At 48.3% G+C, this 21,194-nt stretch overlaps 1 protein-coding gene across 1 annotated transcript in view; it reads right to left on the reverse strand.

Moving 5' to 3' along the window:
• Positions 1 to 1,491: 1,491 nt before the first annotated feature.
• Positions 1,492 to 21,194, reverse strand: part of FLVCR2 (FLVCR heme transporter 2) — a 70,600-nt gene continuing 50,897 nt past the window's right edge. Inside the window, exons 4-10 of the mRNA XM_028141346.2 lie at positions 14,585 to 14,652; positions 13,241 to 13,344; positions 9,031 to 9,141; positions 7,798 to 7,903; positions 7,539 to 7,650; positions 6,968 to 7,023; positions 1,492 to 3,396 (exon numbers count right to left, since the gene is read on the reverse strand). Coding sequence (XP_027997147.2) covers positions 3,298 to 3,396; positions 6,968 to 7,023; positions 7,539 to 7,650; positions 7,798 to 7,903; positions 9,031 to 9,141; positions 13,241 to 13,344; positions 14,585 to 14,652 — 656 coding nt within the window. The 3' untranslated portion in view covers positions 1,492 to 3,297. The remainder of the gene's footprint in view (positions 3,397 to 6,967; positions 7,024 to 7,538; positions 7,651 to 7,797; positions 7,904 to 9,030; positions 9,142 to 13,240; positions 13,345 to 14,584; positions 14,653 to 21,194) is intronic.

A 21,194-nucleotide genomic window follows, 5' to 3' on the forward strand; every position in this document is an offset into this window, starting at 1 on the left:
CTCTCTTTAAAAGGGGGCGGGGGAGGGGTGGAATCAATGGAAAAATATCCTCAGGTGAGGATTAACATAAAAAAGGTCAGAAAGGAAGGGAGGCAGGAAACTTGGGATGACAGGAAGCTTGAAGTTGACACTTAATGCATTGGAAATTCTCTATCAATTAAGGCTAAGTGAAAGGAACAAAATCTACCTTAAACGAGCTTAAACAACAAAGATAACATTGGCTAACAAAACTGTAAAGTGAAGGGGATTATAAACTTCAGGAAGTCTGATCAGCTCCATTTCTCTGATTCTTTTGGCTCTGCCTACCTGTGTTGGCTTCATCCTCAGGCTGGCTTCCTTTATGGTGCCAAAAAAAAAAAAAAAAAAAAATGGTTGCAGCAGTTTCGCTCACATCCCCACAATACTACACACCTAGAAAAACAGCTCAGTAGCTAAGAACTATCTTTCCCTTACCAACTACTGTAAGGAAGCAGAAAGAAAAGCAATGATCTTACAGAGTTAACATTTGAGTGGAGATCCACATGGAACCCACCTAAGGAGTGAATGAAATCATACGATTTGCATCCTCTAGGCATGCATCATAGAAATATGATTCCAGATAAAGACAAGATCCCAAAGGATCTAATGCGTGGCTCAGTGGTTGAGCGTCTACCTATGAACCAGGAAGTCACGGTTCGATTCCCAATCAGGGCACATGCCCAGGTTATGGGCTGGATCCCCAGTGTGGGGTAGACAGGAGGCAGCCGATCAATGATTCTCATTATAGATGTTTCCTCCCTTCCTCTCTGAAATCAATAAAAATATATTTTTTTAAAAAAGAAAAGAGATGATGTAGAGTATTTAGCAGACACTGTGACTATTAGGTTTCTTTAACAGCCCCAACTTAGCTCCTTCCTATGTGATTTAAAGTAGAATTGCTAACAGAGATGGTGCCAGAATGCCTCAGGCACAGTGTAACTCTCTAGGTAAGACATGCACAAAAATCTGATCGCAGCACACCCAAGTAACAGACAAGGTGAACCCTGCTGGGAAGGGAGGGGTGGCAGTAAGTAGGACAGTTCAGAAGGAAAATCAGAACTGCAGATGCCGGAACTGTGGCCTCTGGTTAGAGCTCGCTGGGCACAGCTTGGGGTGACTGTAAAACAAACACCAGCCACCCTTGGAGGCAGAGCCAAAAACAACAGTGGGCGCTCTCATCAACCTTCATGTGTACGCAGTACAGACAGCGGTCAGGGTCAAGTGTTGGACATTGAATTGCCGTCTCCCACAAAGGCCGACAGTAACCTTTACAGCCTCGTCTTTAAAAAGTAACCCACTGGGATGGTCACACCTCTGTAAACAGAGGACCACTTATGTGGGAGGCTACAGGAGCTGTGCGCCCCCCCCCCCCGCCCCAACACCCCCACCGCACCCTCCAGCCCTCAGAAATGTGCAATAACCTCAGAGGGACTACCAGAAACCCACCTCTGCCCCATCAAATGACACGGCAGACCACTTGGGAAATCTTTTATTGCTTTACAACATCTGGTTTACAAATAGAAAAACGCAAATTATGTTTTAAAACAAAGCAACGGATTTGGTAAACCTTTTGTTAATACATTTTGAGGGAATGAAGAGGAAACACCTTTCTCCTTGTCGAAAAGTAAGGCATACTGCGCTGGCCGGGTTGCTCGGTTGGAATGTCAACCCGTACGCCAAAAGGTGGCAGGTTCAATTCCCGGTCAGGGCCCACACCTAGGTTTTGGGGGTTCGATCCCTGGCCGGGGCACGTACGAGAGGCAAACAGTTGATATTTCTCACATCGATGTTTCTCTCTCTAAAAAATTAATGAAAACATCTCTCTTTAAAAACAAACAAACAAAAAAAAAACACGTAAGGCATTCTCTCCGCCCTCACTCAGTCCCCCCACCTGCAGCGTGAACTTCTTTTATAATATCCAGTGTCTGTACACACACACCCCAGCTTCTCTGGCAGTGGCCCCTGCACCCAGATCTGCTGCCAGCACAGGCTGCTCTGACATGCTGTGTCCAGGGCAGTAGCCACAGCAAACCAGCACCGTGGTCCTGACTGCAGCAGCTCAGTGTACAGGAGAAATTACCAAAATGTCTTCTTTTCAGGAGATGCTACCCACCCAAGCCTATGAGTACAGCCAGAGAGCAGGGTCAGCAGGAGAGGGGGGTCAGCTTGGGTTGGCTTAAAGGGAATCCCCTGAAATCTGGAACGTCCGATAAAAGGTTAGCGCTAGAAGGGGGTGGGTGTGCAAATACTGTCCCCACCAAAGCGGGGATACGCTTAATTCAAGCAGATTCAATTCCCATTTCAAAGGCCACGTTTCCTCTCATCTCAGAAGCAGCTTTGGATTTCTCAGCATGGAAGGGATCGAGGTTCGTTTTCAGTCAAGGTTACAGGGCAGTGGCTGGTGTCCCCTCTCTGCAGAGAAAACAAGCACCTAGTTCCTCCAGGCAGTGCCCATATGAGGGCATCAGAGGTGACAATGACACACAGAATCTCTGGGCAAGGGCTGATTTTGTAGAAAATAGCCTCCCCATTCCCTCATGGAGCTCCCGGAGTTCCCAAATACGGGCCTTCACAAACACACTCAGCAGGGAGCCCCCAGCACCCTCACACACCCGGGTGGTTACCTTCCCCAAATCAGTTTCTCCTTCCAGGCTACAACAAAGTCTTTCTCAGGTTTATTGATGTTTGGTTTGATCAGCTCTTAAGAAAGAGGGTTTGGAGACAGCCCCCAACTTTAGGCCAGGAGAACAGAGGACCCGCGGGTTTATCCCGATGGTGCTTTCTCTCCCACAGAATGTCAGCAGTCAGTCCAATGGCCCAAGAAGGACCCTCATCCCGCGCAGCTGCCGCTCCTTAGAATTGGGTTGAGCTTCTAAGGGTCTTAAGACACTAGAAAAAGTTAATATCCTGAATAAGCTTTCTTTCCATGATAATTTTGCAGGCTTTCTCCATGAGGGATGGAGGTGAAGAGGGAAGGCAAGGCGCAAAGCCAGGACTGACTCCACGCCTCGCCAGCCTCTCGCAACACCGGCTCCCAGAACCTACAAGGGGAGGGGCGGGAATCAAATCTGCATTTGGTGAAAGGTGCGATTTCCCCCAACTAGACCACGCAGGCTCTTAAGTGGGTTCCAGAAGCTAGGCACCGCCGTCCAAGCCACCGATATTCCAGCCGGTTCCCTCCACAAGCTGCCCCTGTGAAGACCCCGGTGCTGGCAGTGAGCTGTGCTGACGGAAGAGGCAGGGTGTCCGTGTTCCCTGAGTTGCCACCCCCTTCTCGTCTCAGAGATGCTCCTCAGACAGAGTGGTGGGTGCTTTGCTGGTGATATTGTCCACTTTCTCCTCGTTCTCCACCTTTTCCTCCTCCTCCTCCTGGAGTTTCTACAAGGCAAAACAAGCAGGCAGGCCTTGGGGTGAAGAGGCACAGGGCTCCCCCCTGGCGGGAGCCACTGCTTGGCAGGGACTCTATAGTCAGCGGGGAAAACAGGAGCCAGAGGCATATTCATGAGTGAACAAAGGGAACAAGGAAAGAAGTGCCAGCCGCTGGCTCCTGAGCTCCCTAAACACACACACACACACACACACGCACGCACGCACGCACGCACACACACACACACGCACGCCATCACAAGGTCATCAAAGGAAAAACCAAAAGGCCAGCTTTCTGTGATGCCACAGTCACCACAAACCATCCCCCTCCAAGTGCCAGTGCTGTCCCCTCCCGCTCCCTTCGCAATCCGACCTAAACATCCGGGCGCGGACCATCCAACAGCTGCCCAAGTGCCACGTCTGCAACTCCATCCGAATTCCTAACTCTGCCCATTTGGAGGCAGCCCCCAGGATGAGGAATATTATTACAATGTGCGTGGAATGAATACAACAAAAAATGTTTATACAGGCAGGATGCATAATTGCATATAAAAACTCAATGACTAAAAAGAAGTATATATGCTTTGTGCATAGAAAAAGAGGCTTTGAGTCGATCTGGCTTTGGCTTTCTCAGTGAGAGATGGCGCAGGATTAGAAGAGTCTTCTGGGTCACACTTGTGAGGTGGGTTTGGCATTAAATACGGCCTGGGGATTATCCTGTGGGGACACTTGGTGCATACCACCACCTTGGGAATTTGCTCTTTCAAGGAGCACTTTGCTTCTTAGCTCAAGGGTTCATCTAGTTAGGGAGAAGGCCTTGCGCTCATGCACATGCGCATAGATATGAGTTTATAGAATGTAAGGTGCGCCATAGCCGGTTTTGCTCAATGGATAGAGCATTGGCTTGTGGACTGAAGGGTCCCAGGTTTGATTCCGGTCAAGGGCACATGCCCCGGTTGTGGACTCAATCCCCAGTAGGGGGCATGCAGGTGGCAGCCAATCAATGATTCTCTCTCATCATTGATGTTTCTCTCTCTCTCTCCCTCTCCCTTTCTCTCTGTAATCAATAAAAATATATTTTTTAAAAGGATGTAAGGTGCAGAAAGGTTGTCAAGCTGTATTAAGTAAACAAGCAAAGCAGAAAACCAAATATGCATAAGATCCCCATAGACAACAACACTGAGAAGTGGACTCTAAGGTTATCTCTGGGTGCTAGGACTATAGGCAACCTTTACTTCCTTCTTGTTTGCATCATAAAGTAAACATGGCAGACATCTCATATGACGTGACACAATACGTCATATTCCAAATTGAAACCTCTTCACCAGAAATCGACCCTGTGTTCTTCCAGGCTCCTTTTCCCAGGCTCATTCTACACTCACCAAAGCGTTCCAAGTCCCTGTTTCCTTGTGTGTGGCACAGGTGGGAGCCCATCTCCACGGCGGCAATGCCACGGGCCTCACATCTGTCCAGAGAACAGCTTTCTTGCCCTAAGGCTTCCCCTGTCACTCCAGTGAATTTCTGGTCCTAGCTCCTCCCTCCACATGCTACTGCCAACTCTAGAGTGTGATATCAGAAGGCAAATAGGAGAGTACGAAAGATTATCATCTATCTGCCAACGCGTATCCTTAAAATACTAAATATACCTCTTTCAGATACCCCTCTTGCCTTAGAAAGTTGGCAAGGCGTTTTCAAACAGATAAACACTCAGTGTTGGCCCTCATACACTGACTGCCATAGCACTGCACATTGGTGCTGCTGACTGTAGCTTTCTGAGGACAGTTTAGCAATATACACTGAGTGGCCAGATTATGATGATCTCTGAACGCATAATAATCTGGCCACTCAGTGTGTATCCTATATAATAAAAGGCTAATATGCAAATTGTCCCCTTGACCAGGAGTTCGACCAGCAGGCAGGCCGGCCAACCGCCCATGTCCCCTCCCCCTGGCCAGGCTGGCCGGACCCCACCCATACACGAATTCATGCCCTGGGCCTCTAATATATATATATACTGAGTGGCCAGATTATCATGCGTTCAGAGATCATAATAATCTGGCCACTCAGTGTATATCAAGGCCTTCAACTGTGCATGACCACTGGTCCATTTCTCAAGAAAACACTGTGCTTCAGAACATGCGCAAAGATTCCACTTCCAGGACAAGGTGACTTAAACAACAATTGCAAAGAACCTTAATGTCCATGGACAGGAAAACTGTCAAACAAATCATGGTTTACCCACATAACAGAACACGGTGCAGTCATTGAAAGTATGTTGTAGCCCTAGCCGGTGTGTGGCTCACAGACCGAAGGGTCGGGGGTTTGATTCCCAATCAAGGGCACATACCTCAGTTGCAGGCTCAATCCCCAGCCCTGGTTGGGGCACATGCAGGAAGCAACCAATTGATGTGTCTCTCTCACATCTATGTTTCTCTCACTCTCTCTGTCTCTCCCTCTCACTCTTCCTCCCTCTCTCCCTCCCTCCTTCTCTCCTTCCCTTCTACTCTCTCTAAAAAAACTCAATGGAAAAATATCCTCGGGTGAGGATTAAAAAAAAAAAAAGTATGTCGTAAAAAAAAGGACTAATGAGCTAAGTGTTCACAACATGTAAAAAGGCAGATAGGACAATATTCCATTTTTGTTTTAAAACCAAAATATATGTGTGTGTGTGTGTGTGTGTGTGTGTGTGTGTGTACATACATACATACACATATGGATATATATACATATATATTATATGGGGATATGGACATGTATAAGTCAATGCAAAAAATACAGCATCTTACCTCTGGATGGTGGTATTACAGGATGATTTTTAAATTTTGTACACTTTTGTATTTTTTTTCATTATTCTATAAAGAGCGTGTATTACCTCTGTAATAACTTTTGGAGGTTTTCTTTTTGTTTTGTTCTTTTGTTTAAAAAGATCCCACTTTTACTGCTCAGATTTGAAATTCCTTTCATCCTGGCTCAGATTTGCTACCTAACATTTTGGTTAAAATGATTCCCAGCTGATGAGAACAGAGAGGAAACACTTTCCTATTGCAGAACACACTCCTGGTTCTCTCTCCTTACACCATCATCGGCTCCTGCTTCCTGACTTATCCTTTTAGGGCCTGACTGGCTATCCACTGGCTCCAGTCCTTCGATCCCCATGGCACTGCCTAAGCCGCTGTCACATACCAGGACAGCCCCAAGCCTTGGGGCCGCCACTGCCATGACAGGCTCCTGCCATTCCTCTACAGCCACTAACCCTGGGGGCTCAGGATCCACGGGGCAGGTGCTGCTCAGCAGACTGTGATAACAGTGACACACTCTGAGGACCAGAGCAGGGAGGCCAGGGAAAGAGAAGGAAGCTGGGGAGGAGCCTGGGAAAGAGCAGCAGAAAGGCGTGCTGAAGCAGCCACTGAGGAAACTGGGTGCCATGTTCGTGAGAGTTGCGCTGGTCTCACAGGCACCTTGAAATCTGTCGGCTCTGGGAGCTCTCCCGCCCCCACCCAGGCTGCTCCCCTGACCCCCACCCATGCTGCCACTTCCTCAGCCTGCGACCCAGATTTCAGCCCAGCAAGCTCCCAGTACATACATTCTCGGGAAATTCCATGTTCGCTTTCTGCCTCCGTAGATCTGCCTTGATGAGTGCTGAGGTCACGGGGTTGAGAAAGAAGAGCAACAGAGACACAGAGTTATCAAGCAGACTAATGTTCAAGTTCATCCCAGAGTGGGAGCCCTAATTGTCCTAAGCGCCACAGGCATCCCAGACCTACATCAGATATTCCAGGGAGCTAGGGACACACTGTCGCCTACCTTGCTAAAGCCTGGAGCCAATGACAGTGGCCTTATATTTGCAAATCCCCATTTTACAAATTAGCAAACTGAAGCTCCCAGGTGTTGGTCCACTTGCCCAAGGTCAAACAGCTATGGAGGCTAGTATCACAGCCTGGGACTCAAACAAGGGTCTTTTATCTCCAAAGCCCATGCTCGTTCCACCGAAACATGTTATTGCCTCCTGAGCAGATTTCCAGACAAGCCCTTCCCTCCATCCTGTCTGTGTAATGTGTACTCCTGATCTGTACAGTCAATCAAGACACTGGGTCCCAAAGTGCCTCAGCCCATGAGCAGCTGGAGCCTTATCTTGTCCCAAGGCCCCAACTCACCAGTGAGGGCTGCTCCAAGGGCGAGGAACACACACAGAAAGATGTTCCCGGGCATGGTGCCGTAATTTTCGATTATCTGGCCCTGGGAGATGGTGAAGATGATCCCGAATACCTGAAAAGATACAAAGAAGACTGGGAACAGGGCCCAGCCAACTTGCCGACAGTAGAGCTAAGCTGCCATAATGCAATGCCTACAGCTGCCAAGAAGGACAAGGAACAAAAAGCCACTGCTATGGGGCCACCACCAAATAAGACCTACCTGGGCAGACACGTTGAGGAGGCCAGACGATATGCCTTCTGATTCTGGGTATGTCAGCTCCACGGCAAACTCAAATCCCAGTGGGAGATAGCCAGTCATAAAGAACCTGAGGGCCAGACAACAGAAACAAGGTGATGGAGAACTTGCAGAACAAGAAGGACAGAGAGCCCACCTCCTCCTTGTTTCTACCCATCAAGACATGCTGGGCCCTTGAATGATCAGGCCACCCCCTAGAGGGCCATACCAAGGAAAGAGAGAGCCTGCAGGCCAGGAAGAGGTTCAGAGGTACGCTTTGTACTCAGGAGGCCTTTGTACTCAAAAGCTCTTCTTCTTCTACATCCAGCCACCAGTGGCAGACAGGGTGAGCATTTACAGAGGGCGGGATGCCTGGGGTGCTCAGCCCTCAGCTGAGAGACTCTGTGTCATGGGTACACAGACCCTACGCTGGGCGTGGGAAGTCCCTGGATATAGAACAGCATCTCCATGACTCTGTGGGACCTGGAAGAAGGAGCTCAAAGTCCTCCTTATTTCCCCACAGAGAGTCACCAGTCACCAGCTGACTTTCTCACACACACACACACACACACACACACACACACACACACACACACACATTCATGTGCTGCCCACAGTAAATAATGGGGAGGTGAAGCTGAGCAGAGAGCCCTGTGCAAGCGGTATGCTTTCTCATACAACAGGTCTAGAAATTTTCAATTCTAATGCCTTACATCTGCACCACACTTTTTGCTGCTTTCACATCTGTTATCTCTCTCATTCCTCCAACAACTCTACAAGGCAGGCCACTCATCTCCATTTACACATGAGGGGACAGGGGCTTAGAGTGGCTAAGTGACATGCCTGTGGACTAATAGATAGTCCGCAGCAGAACTGAGACCAGGACCCAGACTTTCCAGGACCCACATTGTCCGAGGCAGAGCTAAAAAAGACTCTACACATTTCCCAACCTCCCAAGTCTGTAAAGAATACAGTGCATCCCAACAGCACGGGTGGGTCTGGAAGCCCCAGGCAGCCTTTTGAAGTGCTACCAAAAAAAAAAAAAAAAAAAAAGAAAGAAACAACAACAAAAACAAGACCTCTGAGCACCATTTCCACATCTCCACACAGGTCAGTGAGAAGGCAGCAAAGGGATCCGTATTACATCCTAGGATGTCAGCAGCTCTAGGAACCATGGGATGGTGCTTTCTGGTTAAATATGTTAGAGGTGAAACTTACCCCAGTGTGCCAGCGGTGATGAACACTATCCACAGATGCTGGAGGCTCAAGGTCAAAGTGTACACCACCATGCCCACCAGCGTCATGACATACACCACCAGGGTTGTCTCCCTGCAAGCAGAGACAAAAAGGTTGACTCATACACTTCGGACTTTAATAGGATCATTTGTTCGTTCGGCCATTTGTTCATTCTACAAGTATCTATCAGGCACCTGCTCTGTGTTCAGCCCTCTGCTGTGTGCTGAAACATCTGCTCTCATAGGACACTGGACCAATAATCACACAGGTAATTACTTAATTGTATGTGGTCACTGCTACTAAGGGTAAGACCAGGAGTGTATGAAGCTGGCTATCTTGCTGCGTGTGTGTTCTCCTCCTGCAGACCCCTCTCAACAACACCAAACTACACTTGGACTTGTCAGTTCCTGCCCACAGCAAGAAGGGTACAGCCCTTTCCTCTCCTCGTCCCCCACCAAAAGCAAACAAACAGGAGGAACACCAGCATGCAGGACTCCCCCAGAAGCCACCCAGTTCTGCATGTCTACTTCACCCAGGATCCCGCGACAATGCTGAGAAGGGACCTAACTTTTACACTGAGTGGCCAGATTATTCTGATCTCTGAACGCATAATAATCTGGCCACTCAGTGTATGTATGTGTGTGTGTGTGTGTGTGTGTGTGTGTGTGTTTATGTGTATATATATATATTAGAGGCCCGGTGTATATATTACATATTAGAGGCCCGGTGCATGAATTCATACATGGGTGGGGTCCGGCCAGCCTGGCCAGAGGGAGGGGACATGGGCGGTTGGCCAGCCTGCCTGCTGGTCAAACTTCTGGTCGAGGGGACAATTTGCATATTAGCCTTTTTTTATATATATTTTATTGATTTTTTACAGAGAAGAAGGGAGAGAGATAGAGAGTTAGAAACATCAATGAGAGAGAAACATCAATCAGCTGCCTCCTGCACACCCCCCACTGGGGATATGCCCGCAACCAAGGTATATGCCCTTGACCGGAATCGAACCTGGGACCTTTCAGTCCGAAGGCTGACGCTCTATCTACTGAGCCAAACCGGTTTTGGCGTAGCCTTTTATTATATAGGATATACACTGAGTGGCCAGATTATTATGCGTTCAGAGATCATAATAATCTGGCCACTCAGTGTAGTTTCTCTGTCATCTCTACAGTCTTCCTGCTGCCACTTGCATGGGTTTTCCTGCTGAATCTGAATTACTCCAGACAGCAGGAACTAACAGGGAACATTCTCCAGCCCTGAACTAAGTGTGTGATGCCAAAGTGAGAAAGCTCCGCCCACTCCCTGTCACATTTCCCCTTGTCAGTCCCCTCAGAAGGACCATCAGAATGAGCTGGTTTGTTTCAGGCTCACCCAGCTTGTGCACCTCCCCACACTTCTCCCATGGCACCCACTCTGGACTCTGCTGGGGCCCTGACTCCTGCTCAGACCTGCTTTCCTCTTCTTGCCCTGCTTATTGCAGGGGACCAGCTCTGCATACACCTCTTCCCTCCTGCCCTGGAACATCAGGTCTCAGACGATGCAAGTTTAAAGCCTTCACACGTCTCCCCTGAAGCCAGAATCCTGGTGGGGGCATCTGAGGACGTATACTATGTGGTAATGTCAAACTAATACCTATAGCTCTTGGGTACCAGGAATTCTCTAAAGCATTTTACATTCATTTACTATTTCACTCAAACATTATAAAAACCCTGAGAGACATGTATGACTATCCCTACTTTCACAAATAAGAAAACCGAGGCTCAAGCTAGTTCGGTTTCTAGTCTAAAGTAACCTGTTGAACAAATGCAGAGTTGGGACTTGAACCCGAAGCTGGGATTGGGACTCTGCGCTCTTTCCCCTATTGCACGAGGATACCAATACTCAACGTGGTTGTAGCTTTGGAAAAGCTCAAGGCCAGAGCCTTTGGAGGATGCCCCTCCCGCCCGGCACTTCAAAGCTGCTGCGCATAGAGGAGCTTTGTCCTTCCTCCGCCCTGCTCCCCTCATCTAGTCGGACCCACCCTGCAGGAAGCAACTTCATGAACACCATTCTCTCTCGCTGACCCCACCAGCTCATCTTTCACCAGATTTGTTCCACCACAGCTTCATCTCAAACTACTGATCCATCTAGAAAAACTATCTGTAATCCCAGCCTGAGACAAACGGACCTGACCACCTCATTTCCAGCCTCCAAACCAGACAGGACTAATCTGAGGGCCTCGGGGAGAAATGGACCGGCACCAAAAAGGCTGGATCACAGTTTTCGCTCATCCTTTCTCCCTGGGGAGTAGTTCAGGGAATGGCTCGTGCTGCCTGCAGGACCCAGGCATCGAATGATGCAAAGGAACTGGTGGTATCTAGGTTCTGAAGTGTGCTCTCCAGCCCTTTCACTGTATTTTCATCTGAATCATCTGCTGCCCACATTCCAGCCTTAGCGAAATTCCAACTCCTCCTCCTCCTGCCACCGAGCGAGCACTGCTCTCATGTGTGGCTGAAGCAAGCAATTGACAGATGACAGAGACGAGTGGGAAGCCGAGCTCCAGCAGCAGTTAATTAAGCCAAGCCAGGGCCTTCGTCATGTTCAGCCCGGCAGCCACAGCACTGGGGATGCCCTCAATCGGCCTTTGACTAGGGCAGCCACAGTGAGACCTGGTCTGACCAGAGCCGCACAGAAGTGGGTTTGTGGGGCAGAGAACAGGTCTGCCACTGTCTTGTCGCCTCCAGACACTGGGAACTTTGGAGGCCTTGTCAAAGCAGCCCAGAATGCCGCCCTGACCCAGCGCAAGGCAACCCTGGCAGCTGCCCTGCTGGCCAGCATTAATTGAGCACCCAATGCATGCAGAGCACTGGAAAGATGCAGTAGCCCTGGCCAGTTTGGCTGAGTGGATAGAGCGCCGGCCTGCGAACTGAAGGGTCCCAGGTTTGATTCTGGTCAAGGGCACATGCCCAGGGTTGCGGGCTCGATCCCCAATAGGGGGCGTGCAGGAGGCAGCCGATCAATGATTCTCTCCCATCAGAGATGTTTGTATGTCTCTCTCCCTCTCCCTTCCTTTCTGAAATCAATAGAAATATATTCTTTAAAAAAAGATGCAGTAAGAAGAGAAGGATGCTGTGCCTGTTTTATTCAGTCTTTTTTCTGAGCCTATCTATTGAATTTGAGAAAATTTGACACAAATGCAGATTGAGGCAAATGCAGATTCCCCTACTGAATTGGTATCCATGACGGTGGAGTCCACAAGTGTGTATTTTTAATAGCATCCTGAATTAGTTTGACATACACTAAAATCTTTTTTTTTTTTTATCCTCACCTGAGGATGTGTTCACTGATTTTAGAGAAAGAGAGAAACATCCATTGCGTACATGCTCCAACCAGTATGTGCCTTGACCGGGAATCGAACCTGAAACCTTTTGGTGTAAGGGACGATGAACCAGGGCTGACGTACACTAAAATCTTCAGAAGACCACTCTGGGCTCTTAGAAATGCTCTGGGCACCAGACCCAAAGCACATCACAATAGTTACCAACGAGGTAAGCACAGAGCACCATTGTTAAGGCCATGAGGTCCAAGGGAGCCATGAGGACAGGCCAGTGGAATCACCCCTCATCCCCACTCTTCGGGGTTTCCACAAACTTTCCAACTGCTGACATTTTTCTACATTCATTTTCACTTCCCCCCCACCTGTCCCTTGCATAGCCATACTGGGGCGGGTGGTACTGTGCTGGGCCTCATGTCCTTTACCTGTAATCTCGCTAAGACCCCCACAGGGCAGGTATTGTTTCCCTTGTTTTTTTTTTTGTTTTTTGTTTTAATATATTTTATTGATTTTTTACAGAGAGGAGGAGAGAGGGATAGAGAGTTAGAAACATCGATGACAGAGAAACATTGATCAGCTGCCTCTTGCACACCCCCTACTGGGGATGTGCCTGCAACCAAGGTACATGCCCTTGACTGGAATCGAACCCGGGACCCTTGAGTCTGCAGGCTGATGCTCTATCCACTGAGCCAAACCGGTTTCGGCTGTTTCCCTTGTTTTATGAATGAGGAAAATGATGCTCGGAGGAGACCCATGTGAACCACCCCCTTGACCACTCAGGTGCCGCACCGAAACCTTTGGAGCTGCGTTGCTGAGGGAACATGTCATTTCAAAAGTGAGTCCCCCAATTCGCAGTCCATCGGAGGAAGAGTCACTTACTTGTAGGTTTTGGACCTATCCAGCCAGATACCGGAGATCATAGCCCCAAACATTCCTGCAATGACAATGGTCAGGCCTATTCTTCCAGCATTCACTTCTTCCCCCTGGGAAAGAAAACCACAACCCCAAAGGTCAGCCAGCGACAGGACAAGGCCCAGGCAGAGCACAGTCACCACGAGGTAAAGGGGCAAAGGCAGGGAACTCAGCTCCATTAGACCAGTTCTCAGAAGGTATCAGGGCAGCCCTGTAAGAGGCTGCCAACGGGGAGAAAATCCCCCCAACAAAATGTGACCCCAGATGTGGGTGCCTGGTATGGATGCTGGGGTGAACCAAATCCTGTCCTTAGAACCACTCTGAGGAAGATTTTTTTTTAAAAAATGTAATCCTTATAGCAACTCTTTTCTCTTATTTATCATTATTCCCATTTCACAGATAGGTAAATTGAAATATGTATATCCAAATATCCCATACTTAGGTGTTTTTGAGCTATTTGTGCCAAGAGGAATGGTAAAATAATAGCTATATATTTTTGAGCCCTTACTTTTATGAGCCAGGCACCATGCCAAGGATTTTACATCATTCTCCCATTTAATTCTCATAATTCCCCACCATAAGGTTAGGAATCAGTACTCCCCATTTTTCAGGTGAATAAACTGAGGCACAGTGAAATGAACCTATCAGTCCAAGGTCATGAGGCATTTATTAAATGCAGAGCTAGGATTTGAACTCAGACCTGACAAACTCCAAAACCGGAACACTTAGCGACAGCAACCACCTCTGTAACAATGCGACCCTGGTCCTTTCACAAAAAGGTTAAACCTGGGATTCCTGACTCCAGGATAATCAGTATCCCATTCCCAGCATCTAGTCCTCACTGGTTCTGGAAGCATTTAAACGATATTTTCAGTTGAGTAACTAAGAGTGCAAAATTAAACTTTGCCCACATTTTACAAATTAAATATTTCAGATGTGACGCCAAATGTATATGTTTACTTACTCTGTTGTCAGGTGGCATGCTATGCGCTCTATGTCTATATAACATATATAAATATACACATACACACACACAATATTACTTACTTTCTAATCCTAAAAATAATCTTCCAGTAATGATGCTTCCTTTGCAGAAAAGAGAATGAGAGCTCAGAGACACTAACTAGCTTGTCACACAGTTTAGTGCCACCAGAGCTAGGGTTGAGACCCTCCAAATCCCATGAGCATACCACCGTACCCTGCTGCCTAGAAGTGGGGGACCCAAGAGTTAACCACTACCCCAGCTCCTGCCGAGACAGACTCAGTAACCTCATTCTCTCCGGGCCCCACATGCTTAGGGGACTCCCTTACCGGATAGTTCAAGATCACCATGCGATTCAGCAGAGTGGACAAGGCATAAAAAGCCCCAGTATTCAGACCTAAGGAGGGAGGGAGAAACACACAGCATTAGGGCTGGCCTTCTGCGGGGGCACTGCCAGCTCCTCCCCGCAGCAGGTCAGGAGGTCGGAAATCCTCATTTTCATTGCCACTGTGAATGGTGTCCTCAGAGAAGAAAAATCCAGGGAGTCTGAGGCTACTCCGCAGTTTATCTCCAAGAAATACTCCAAAACAACCAAACATAGCCATTTCAACCTGGCTCTCTGGCCCCTTTAAGCCTGCCCTAGAAACACAGGTTCTGAGAAGCATCTCTCCCATGTCAGAATCATCCGCAGTTCTTTCTTAAGCCCTTGGCTAGATTTATGAGGTAAGTGGGACTACTGGACATCTTCCACCTCTTCCTGATGACCTGTCCCCTCTCCAGACCTCTGACCCCTGACACCACTCCCACTGCAGGTGGTTTCTCACCTCTTTCCTGTCGCTCCTTCAGCTTTCTTCTCAGAATCAATGCCACACAAAACCTTATATTTGAAACCATAAAGGACCCTAAAAAACATTTAGTTGCCTCTTCTAATTCAACGACTCGTTCAATAAATAAGTGGAAAACCTAGAATATACTGTAAGAAGCTGTGTCCTTAGAGAATGAGGTCATTTGTCCAAAGCCATATAGTGAGTTATAGTAACTAAGATGAGACTAGAATTGACCCAAAGAAGAAAAGGCCTCCTGCCCTCCCTTCCGAATAACATTCATCATGATGATGATGATGATGATGATGATGATGATGATGATGATGGCAGCAGCACATACTTATGTACTAGACACTGTTCTATGCGCCTTACAATCCTCCCAACAACCCTAGAAAGCAGTAGTGTTATCATCCCCAATTTATAGATGAGAAAAATGCACAGGGTTAAAAATCAAGTACACCAGGAGATGTTTTAGTTTTAAGTAAACAGCGAGACTCATAAGACTACCACTGATACTTGACATTAGATCCACCTAGGAGGGACACAGCTCTCTGACAGAGCAGCCCTAGGGCTCCTTTTCAATGGGACCAGTACACGGAACCCCAGGCCGGCCAGCCATCCAGAAGCCATTCTCCTTGGCCCGTAAGGTGATGGCTCAGGTGCAGGAAAAGGTAGCTGTGGCAACCACTCTGGTTTAACACCTGACAGGAGCCACTACTGCTGCAACAATGCCATACGTACAGCTCCCAGGGTCCCTGTAAAGGACAGGACACAGCAAAACACAAAGAACGGCTTCTTATCAGATATGAGAAGGTCTCCCAGTCCAATTGTAGTCATTTTTACCACAGAGGTCATTTTTATCATAAGCAAGGTTGCATACGTGCACCTGACTCCCTTTTCCAGGTTCCCAGAGGCAGGATATACAAAGTGAAATGAAGATCCAATTCTCATGCAAAATGAGAAAGGAAGTTTTGTGTGCTATTCCCACAATCACACAGGTAGTAAGAGGCAGAGCTGGATTTCAACCCAGACGGTATGGCTCTAGAGTCCTCATTCTTTTTGTTTGTTTTTATTGGTTTGAGAGAGAGGAAGGGAGAGGGTGAAAGAGAGAGAGAATCATCAATGGATACCCTGGGGATTGAGCCCACACCAGGGTATGTGCCCTGATCAGGAATCGAGCCAGTGACCTTTTGGTGCATGGGACAATGCTCAACCAACTGAGCCACACCACGCCAGGGCTAGAATCCTCGCTCTTAATCACTCATTTACACCCTCATAAAACTGATTCTTGCCCTGGCTGGGTAGCTCAGTTGGTTAGAGCATCATCCCAATACACCAACGTTGTGGGTTTGATCCCTGGTCAGGGCACATACAAGAATCAACCAATGAATGCATAAATAAGTAGAACAACAAGTCAATGTTTCTCTCTCTCTCACTTCCCACCCTCCCTTCCTCTCTCTCTAAAATCAATAAATTAAAAAACAAAACCTGATTCTTAACCATTTCTTAATCATTTCTTAATCTCAGTCAGGTTACTGAAAATTTCCTTGAATTCCTGCCTCTCCCAGCAGCCTGCTTCAGGGACACAACAAAGGTGGGCTTTTCTTTCTTTCTTTCTTTCTTTCTTTCTTTCTTTCTTTCTTTCTTTCTTTCTTTCTTTCTTTCTATCTTTCTTTCGTTTTCTTGATTTCAGAGAGGAAGGGAGAGGGAGAGAGAGATAGAAACATCAATGATGAGAGAGGATCATTGATTGGCTGCCTCCTGCATGCCCCTCACTGGGGATTGAGCCCGCAGACCAGGCATATGCCCTTGACTGGAATCGAACCTGGGACCCTTCAGTCCACAGGCTGATGCTCTCTCCACTGAGCCAAACTGGCTAGGGCCAAAAAAGGTGGTTTCAATGCCACCTCCTGAGGGGCACAGGGCCACAGTGAGTAGACAAACCAAGGAGTGTCACCGAACATCACTACAACTGCCAGACCACGGTCATGAGGACTTGGCAACATAAGAATGTCCAAACCTATTGAGAAGACTTATAAAAATTTATTTGAATCCAACAGAGAACATGCCTGGAAGCAAGATTTCAACAGACTGAGAAAAATGCTTAAGAAAATTATAGTTTGCAGTTTCTTTTATGCATGTGAGATTAGGAGGGAACATAAGGAAGATTGCATGAAGGTGGGAGAAAGCAAGGCAGGGGTTGGATTACATGATAGTTAAGATTATGTGCTCTCTTGAGGGTGGTCACACTTTAGAAAGAGGGGTCTGAAAGGTTGGTCAGACATTAGAAGGAGTAGTCTGAAAGGAGGCATTTCAAAGGAATGTTAACTTAGATGCACAGAAACATGGGCAGGGCTTGCTGAAGGCAAAGATAAGCCCTTTACTGAAAAAGTTTCATGCCACCTGTCCAGTGTGGCTCAGAGGTTGAGTGTCGGCCTATGAACCAGGAGGTCACGGTTTGATTCCTGATCAGGGCACATGCCCGGATTGTGGGCTCGATCCCCAGTTGGGGGCATGCAGGAAGGAGCCAATCAATGATTTTCATATTGATATTTCTATCATTCTCTCCCTCTCCATTCCTCTCTGAAATCAAATATATATATATATATACTAAGAGGCCCAGTGCACGAAACCCATGCACTCAGGGTGAGGGAGGCGGTCCCTCAGCCTGGCCTGTGCCCTCTCACAGTCTGGGAGCCCTTGGGGGATGTCTGGCTGATGGCTTAGGCCCGCTCCCCGCGAGAGCGGGCCTAAGCCGGCAGTCAAACATCCTTAGCGCTGCCACGGAGGCAGGAGAGGCTCCCGCCACCATCACTGCACTCGCCAGCCATGAGCCCAACTTCTGGCTGAGTGGCGCTCCCCCTGTGGGAGTGCACTGACCACCAGAGGACAGCTCCTGCATTGAGCATCTGACCCCTGGTGGTCAGTGCACATCATAGTGACTGGTTGTTCTGCCGTTTGGTCAATTTGCATATTAGCCTTTTATTATATAGGACTAGAGGCCCAGTGCATGATTGAATCATGCACGTGCAGGGTCCCCTACATGCTTTCGCTTTTCGTGGTGGAGCTGGGTGCCTGTCTGCTGGTGCACCAGGCCTTTCAGAAGCCTCCGGCTCGGTGGAGGCTTCTGAAAGGCCTGGTGCCGGAGCAGACAGGCACCCAGCTCTCCCGCTTTTGATGGTCCATGGCCGCTGAGGGGGGCTACCCTGCTGTTGAGAGGCACAGCTGGGTGACCGGGGCAGGTCCCCTCAGTGGCCGCGAATCTGGCCGTTGAGAGGCGCAGGGGGCGGGACTCCCGCCCCCTGCGCCTCTCAACAGCAGGGTAGCCCCCCTCAGTGGCAGCGGATCCATGCCTCTCAATGGCCAGATAGGCCAACCCGAGTCCCACCCCCCAGCCTCCCGCTGCCCAATCGTGGGCGTAGCGGAGTGATGGTAATTTACATGTTACTCTATTATTAGATAGGATTATTTTCTTTTTAAAGTTATATGCCTGGGCATGACTACCCATCCTGACCTACCCAGTTAGCAATTTGTGATCAGATCACCTTGTGAGAGCCCTGGCCAGTGTGGCTCAGTTCGTTGGCGTATCATTTTATACACCAAAAGGTGGTGGGTTTGATTCCTGATCAGAGCACATACTCAGGTTGTGGGTTAGATCCCTGGTTGGGAGGTGGCCAATCGATGTTTCTCTCTCACATCAATGTCTCTCTCTCTCTCTTTCTCTCTCTCTCTCTCTCTCTCTCTCTCTCTCTCTCTCTCTCTCTCCCTCTTCCTTCCTCTTTCTCTAAAATCAATAAAAAGCCCTAGCTGGTTTAGCTCAGTGGATAGAGTGTCAGCCTGTAGACTCAAGGGTCCCAGGTTGAATTCTGGTCAAGAGCACATGCCTGGGTTGTGGGCTTGATCCCCAGTAGGGAACATGCAGTAGGCAGCCAATCAATGATTCTCTCTCATCACTGATGTTTCTATCTCTCTTTCCTCTCCCTTCATCTCTGAAATCAATAAATAAAATCAGTAAAAAAATATGTTCGAGGGTGAGGATTTAAAAAAAAAAGCTGTTCAGATCACACTGTGAGATTACTTTCCATAGAACCCATTTTCATACACAACTTTGAGGCTCTTGAGGACTTCTTAAGCAACAAGCATACCCACCTAATCTTTAAACCACACACCCAGCCACTTGGAAATTCCATTCCTGAGTCCAGGGGCCCCACAAAAAGACACATTCCTTAAAAGGGTGGGGGGTGGAATGTGGTCAGGGAGAAGAATGAAAGCAGTCCCTAGTCCTGCTCCTCACACCTCTCGGCCCCTCTCAGCCTATGGTCCGAGCCTCACTCTACAAGGGGCAAGAAAATGCTCCAAGTCATGCTCAGCTTAAGGTGTGATGGCTACTCTGAGCGTGGGCTCACCTGGAATGAAGAAGGAGAGAAAAATCCACCACAGGAAACAGAGGGAAATTATCCAGGATGAGGCAGGACAGAAAGAAGTTAGGAAAAGCTCTCGACAAGTGAAATGAGTAAGTAGGAGCGGACATCACAGGTCGATAAGCCACTAGGTCCTCTCATCAGAGCCCCCAGCTCCAGGCATAACCAGAGGGAAGATAGCTATGGCAGGAAACTCCTGTAGTGGTCGCAGAAGTCAACAAGGCCTGGCTAAAACCAAATCAATCCAAGATGGAGGAAAAACTGACCAGAGAAAGACCCCAAAGCTCATTATATAATCACTAGAGGCCTGATGCATGAAATTCTTGCAAGAATAGGCCTTCCTTCCTCCGGCTGCCAGCACCCTCTGGCACCGAGGACCAGGCTTCCCTGGCAGCCCCCACTCCATCCGGTCTAATTAGCATATTATGCTTTTATTATTATAGATTATAATGACACCACAGGTAGAAGGAGGACGGAGAAGGACAAACATCAGGGCACTTTCGGAACAGGCCATATTAGGAACAAGACCCCCACTGCCCCCTCCCACCAAAAGGCGGAGTCATAATTTGGCACCACGAAGTTCAGAAACAACCTGACCCTTGGAAACATAAACTCCGAAAACTGACTGATCCAGTGAGCAACTCACTGGCAAGTTTGTCCGCATCCACTCGGATGTGTACTTTCACCTCTTTCACCATGACTGGGGGAGCAGCCGACGGCAGCAGCTGTCCCAGGCTCGTCCCCTGAGCCTGCTTCCAGAAACCCATGTCCTAGCCTCTTTTTCTACCTAAAGAAAACTCCTTTCGCTCTCACTTGGACTTGTTCTTGAATTCTTTCCTGCGCGAGTCAAGAGCCTGGAGGTCCCGGACCCTGCCAGGACAATCCGGTGAACAAAAGGACTGGGAGCAAAAAATCCCACCTGAAACACGAGAGCTGGCTGAGCTACACTACTAAAGCCGAGCACTTCCATGGGGACTCAGTGGTTTAGGGCAGTGGTCGGCAGACTCATTAGTCAACAGAGCCAAATATCAACAGTACAACGATTGAAATCTCTTTTGAGAGCCAAATTTTTTAAACTCAAACTTCTTCTAGCGCCACTTCTTCAACATAGACTTGCCAAGGGCGTGGTATTCTGTGGAAGAGCCACACTCAAGGGGCCAAAGAGCCGCATGTGGCTCACGAGCCGCAGTTTGCCGACCAAGGGTTTAGGGAAATCAGTTCCAGATAATCAGCAGCTGGGAGCTTGTTAGAAATGCACATTCCTGACACCTCCACAGACCTGCTGCAGCAGCCACTCTGGAGTTCTGTAATCTGTGTGTCAACAAGCCCTCCAGGTACTTCTGATAGTGCTCAAGTTTGAGACCCACTGGCTCAGCTAGACTAGTCTGGTTTTTCAATAGCTATCCCCCACTCAAAGGCGGCCAGGAGAGGTGGGAGGGCAGGGGAATGGGGCTCACCCTGGGAGGCTGCCATTCTTTCCAACTGTTTCTACAGGGATTAGGAATTAGGAGCATATTATGTATGGTTTCTGAATCGGTCTCTAGTTTAGATGTCCCTCCCCAGACAAAGTTAAACAGTACCATTCCACTCCACCGCCCAAACCAAGGGGCTCAGCGTCCCACAAGAAGGGCAGGAATGAAACACGTGCTCTGCCCTGTGAATGAGTACCTCTTATAGGAATACAGGTGCTATAT

This window comes from Eptesicus fuscus, chromosome 5 (genome assembly GCF_027574615.1).
Source record: "Eptesicus fuscus isolate TK198812 chromosome 5, DD_ASM_mEF_20220401, whole genome shotgun sequence".
Classification (NCBI taxonomy): domain Eukaryota; kingdom Metazoa; phylum Chordata; class Mammalia; order Chiroptera; family Vespertilionidae; genus Eptesicus; species Eptesicus fuscus.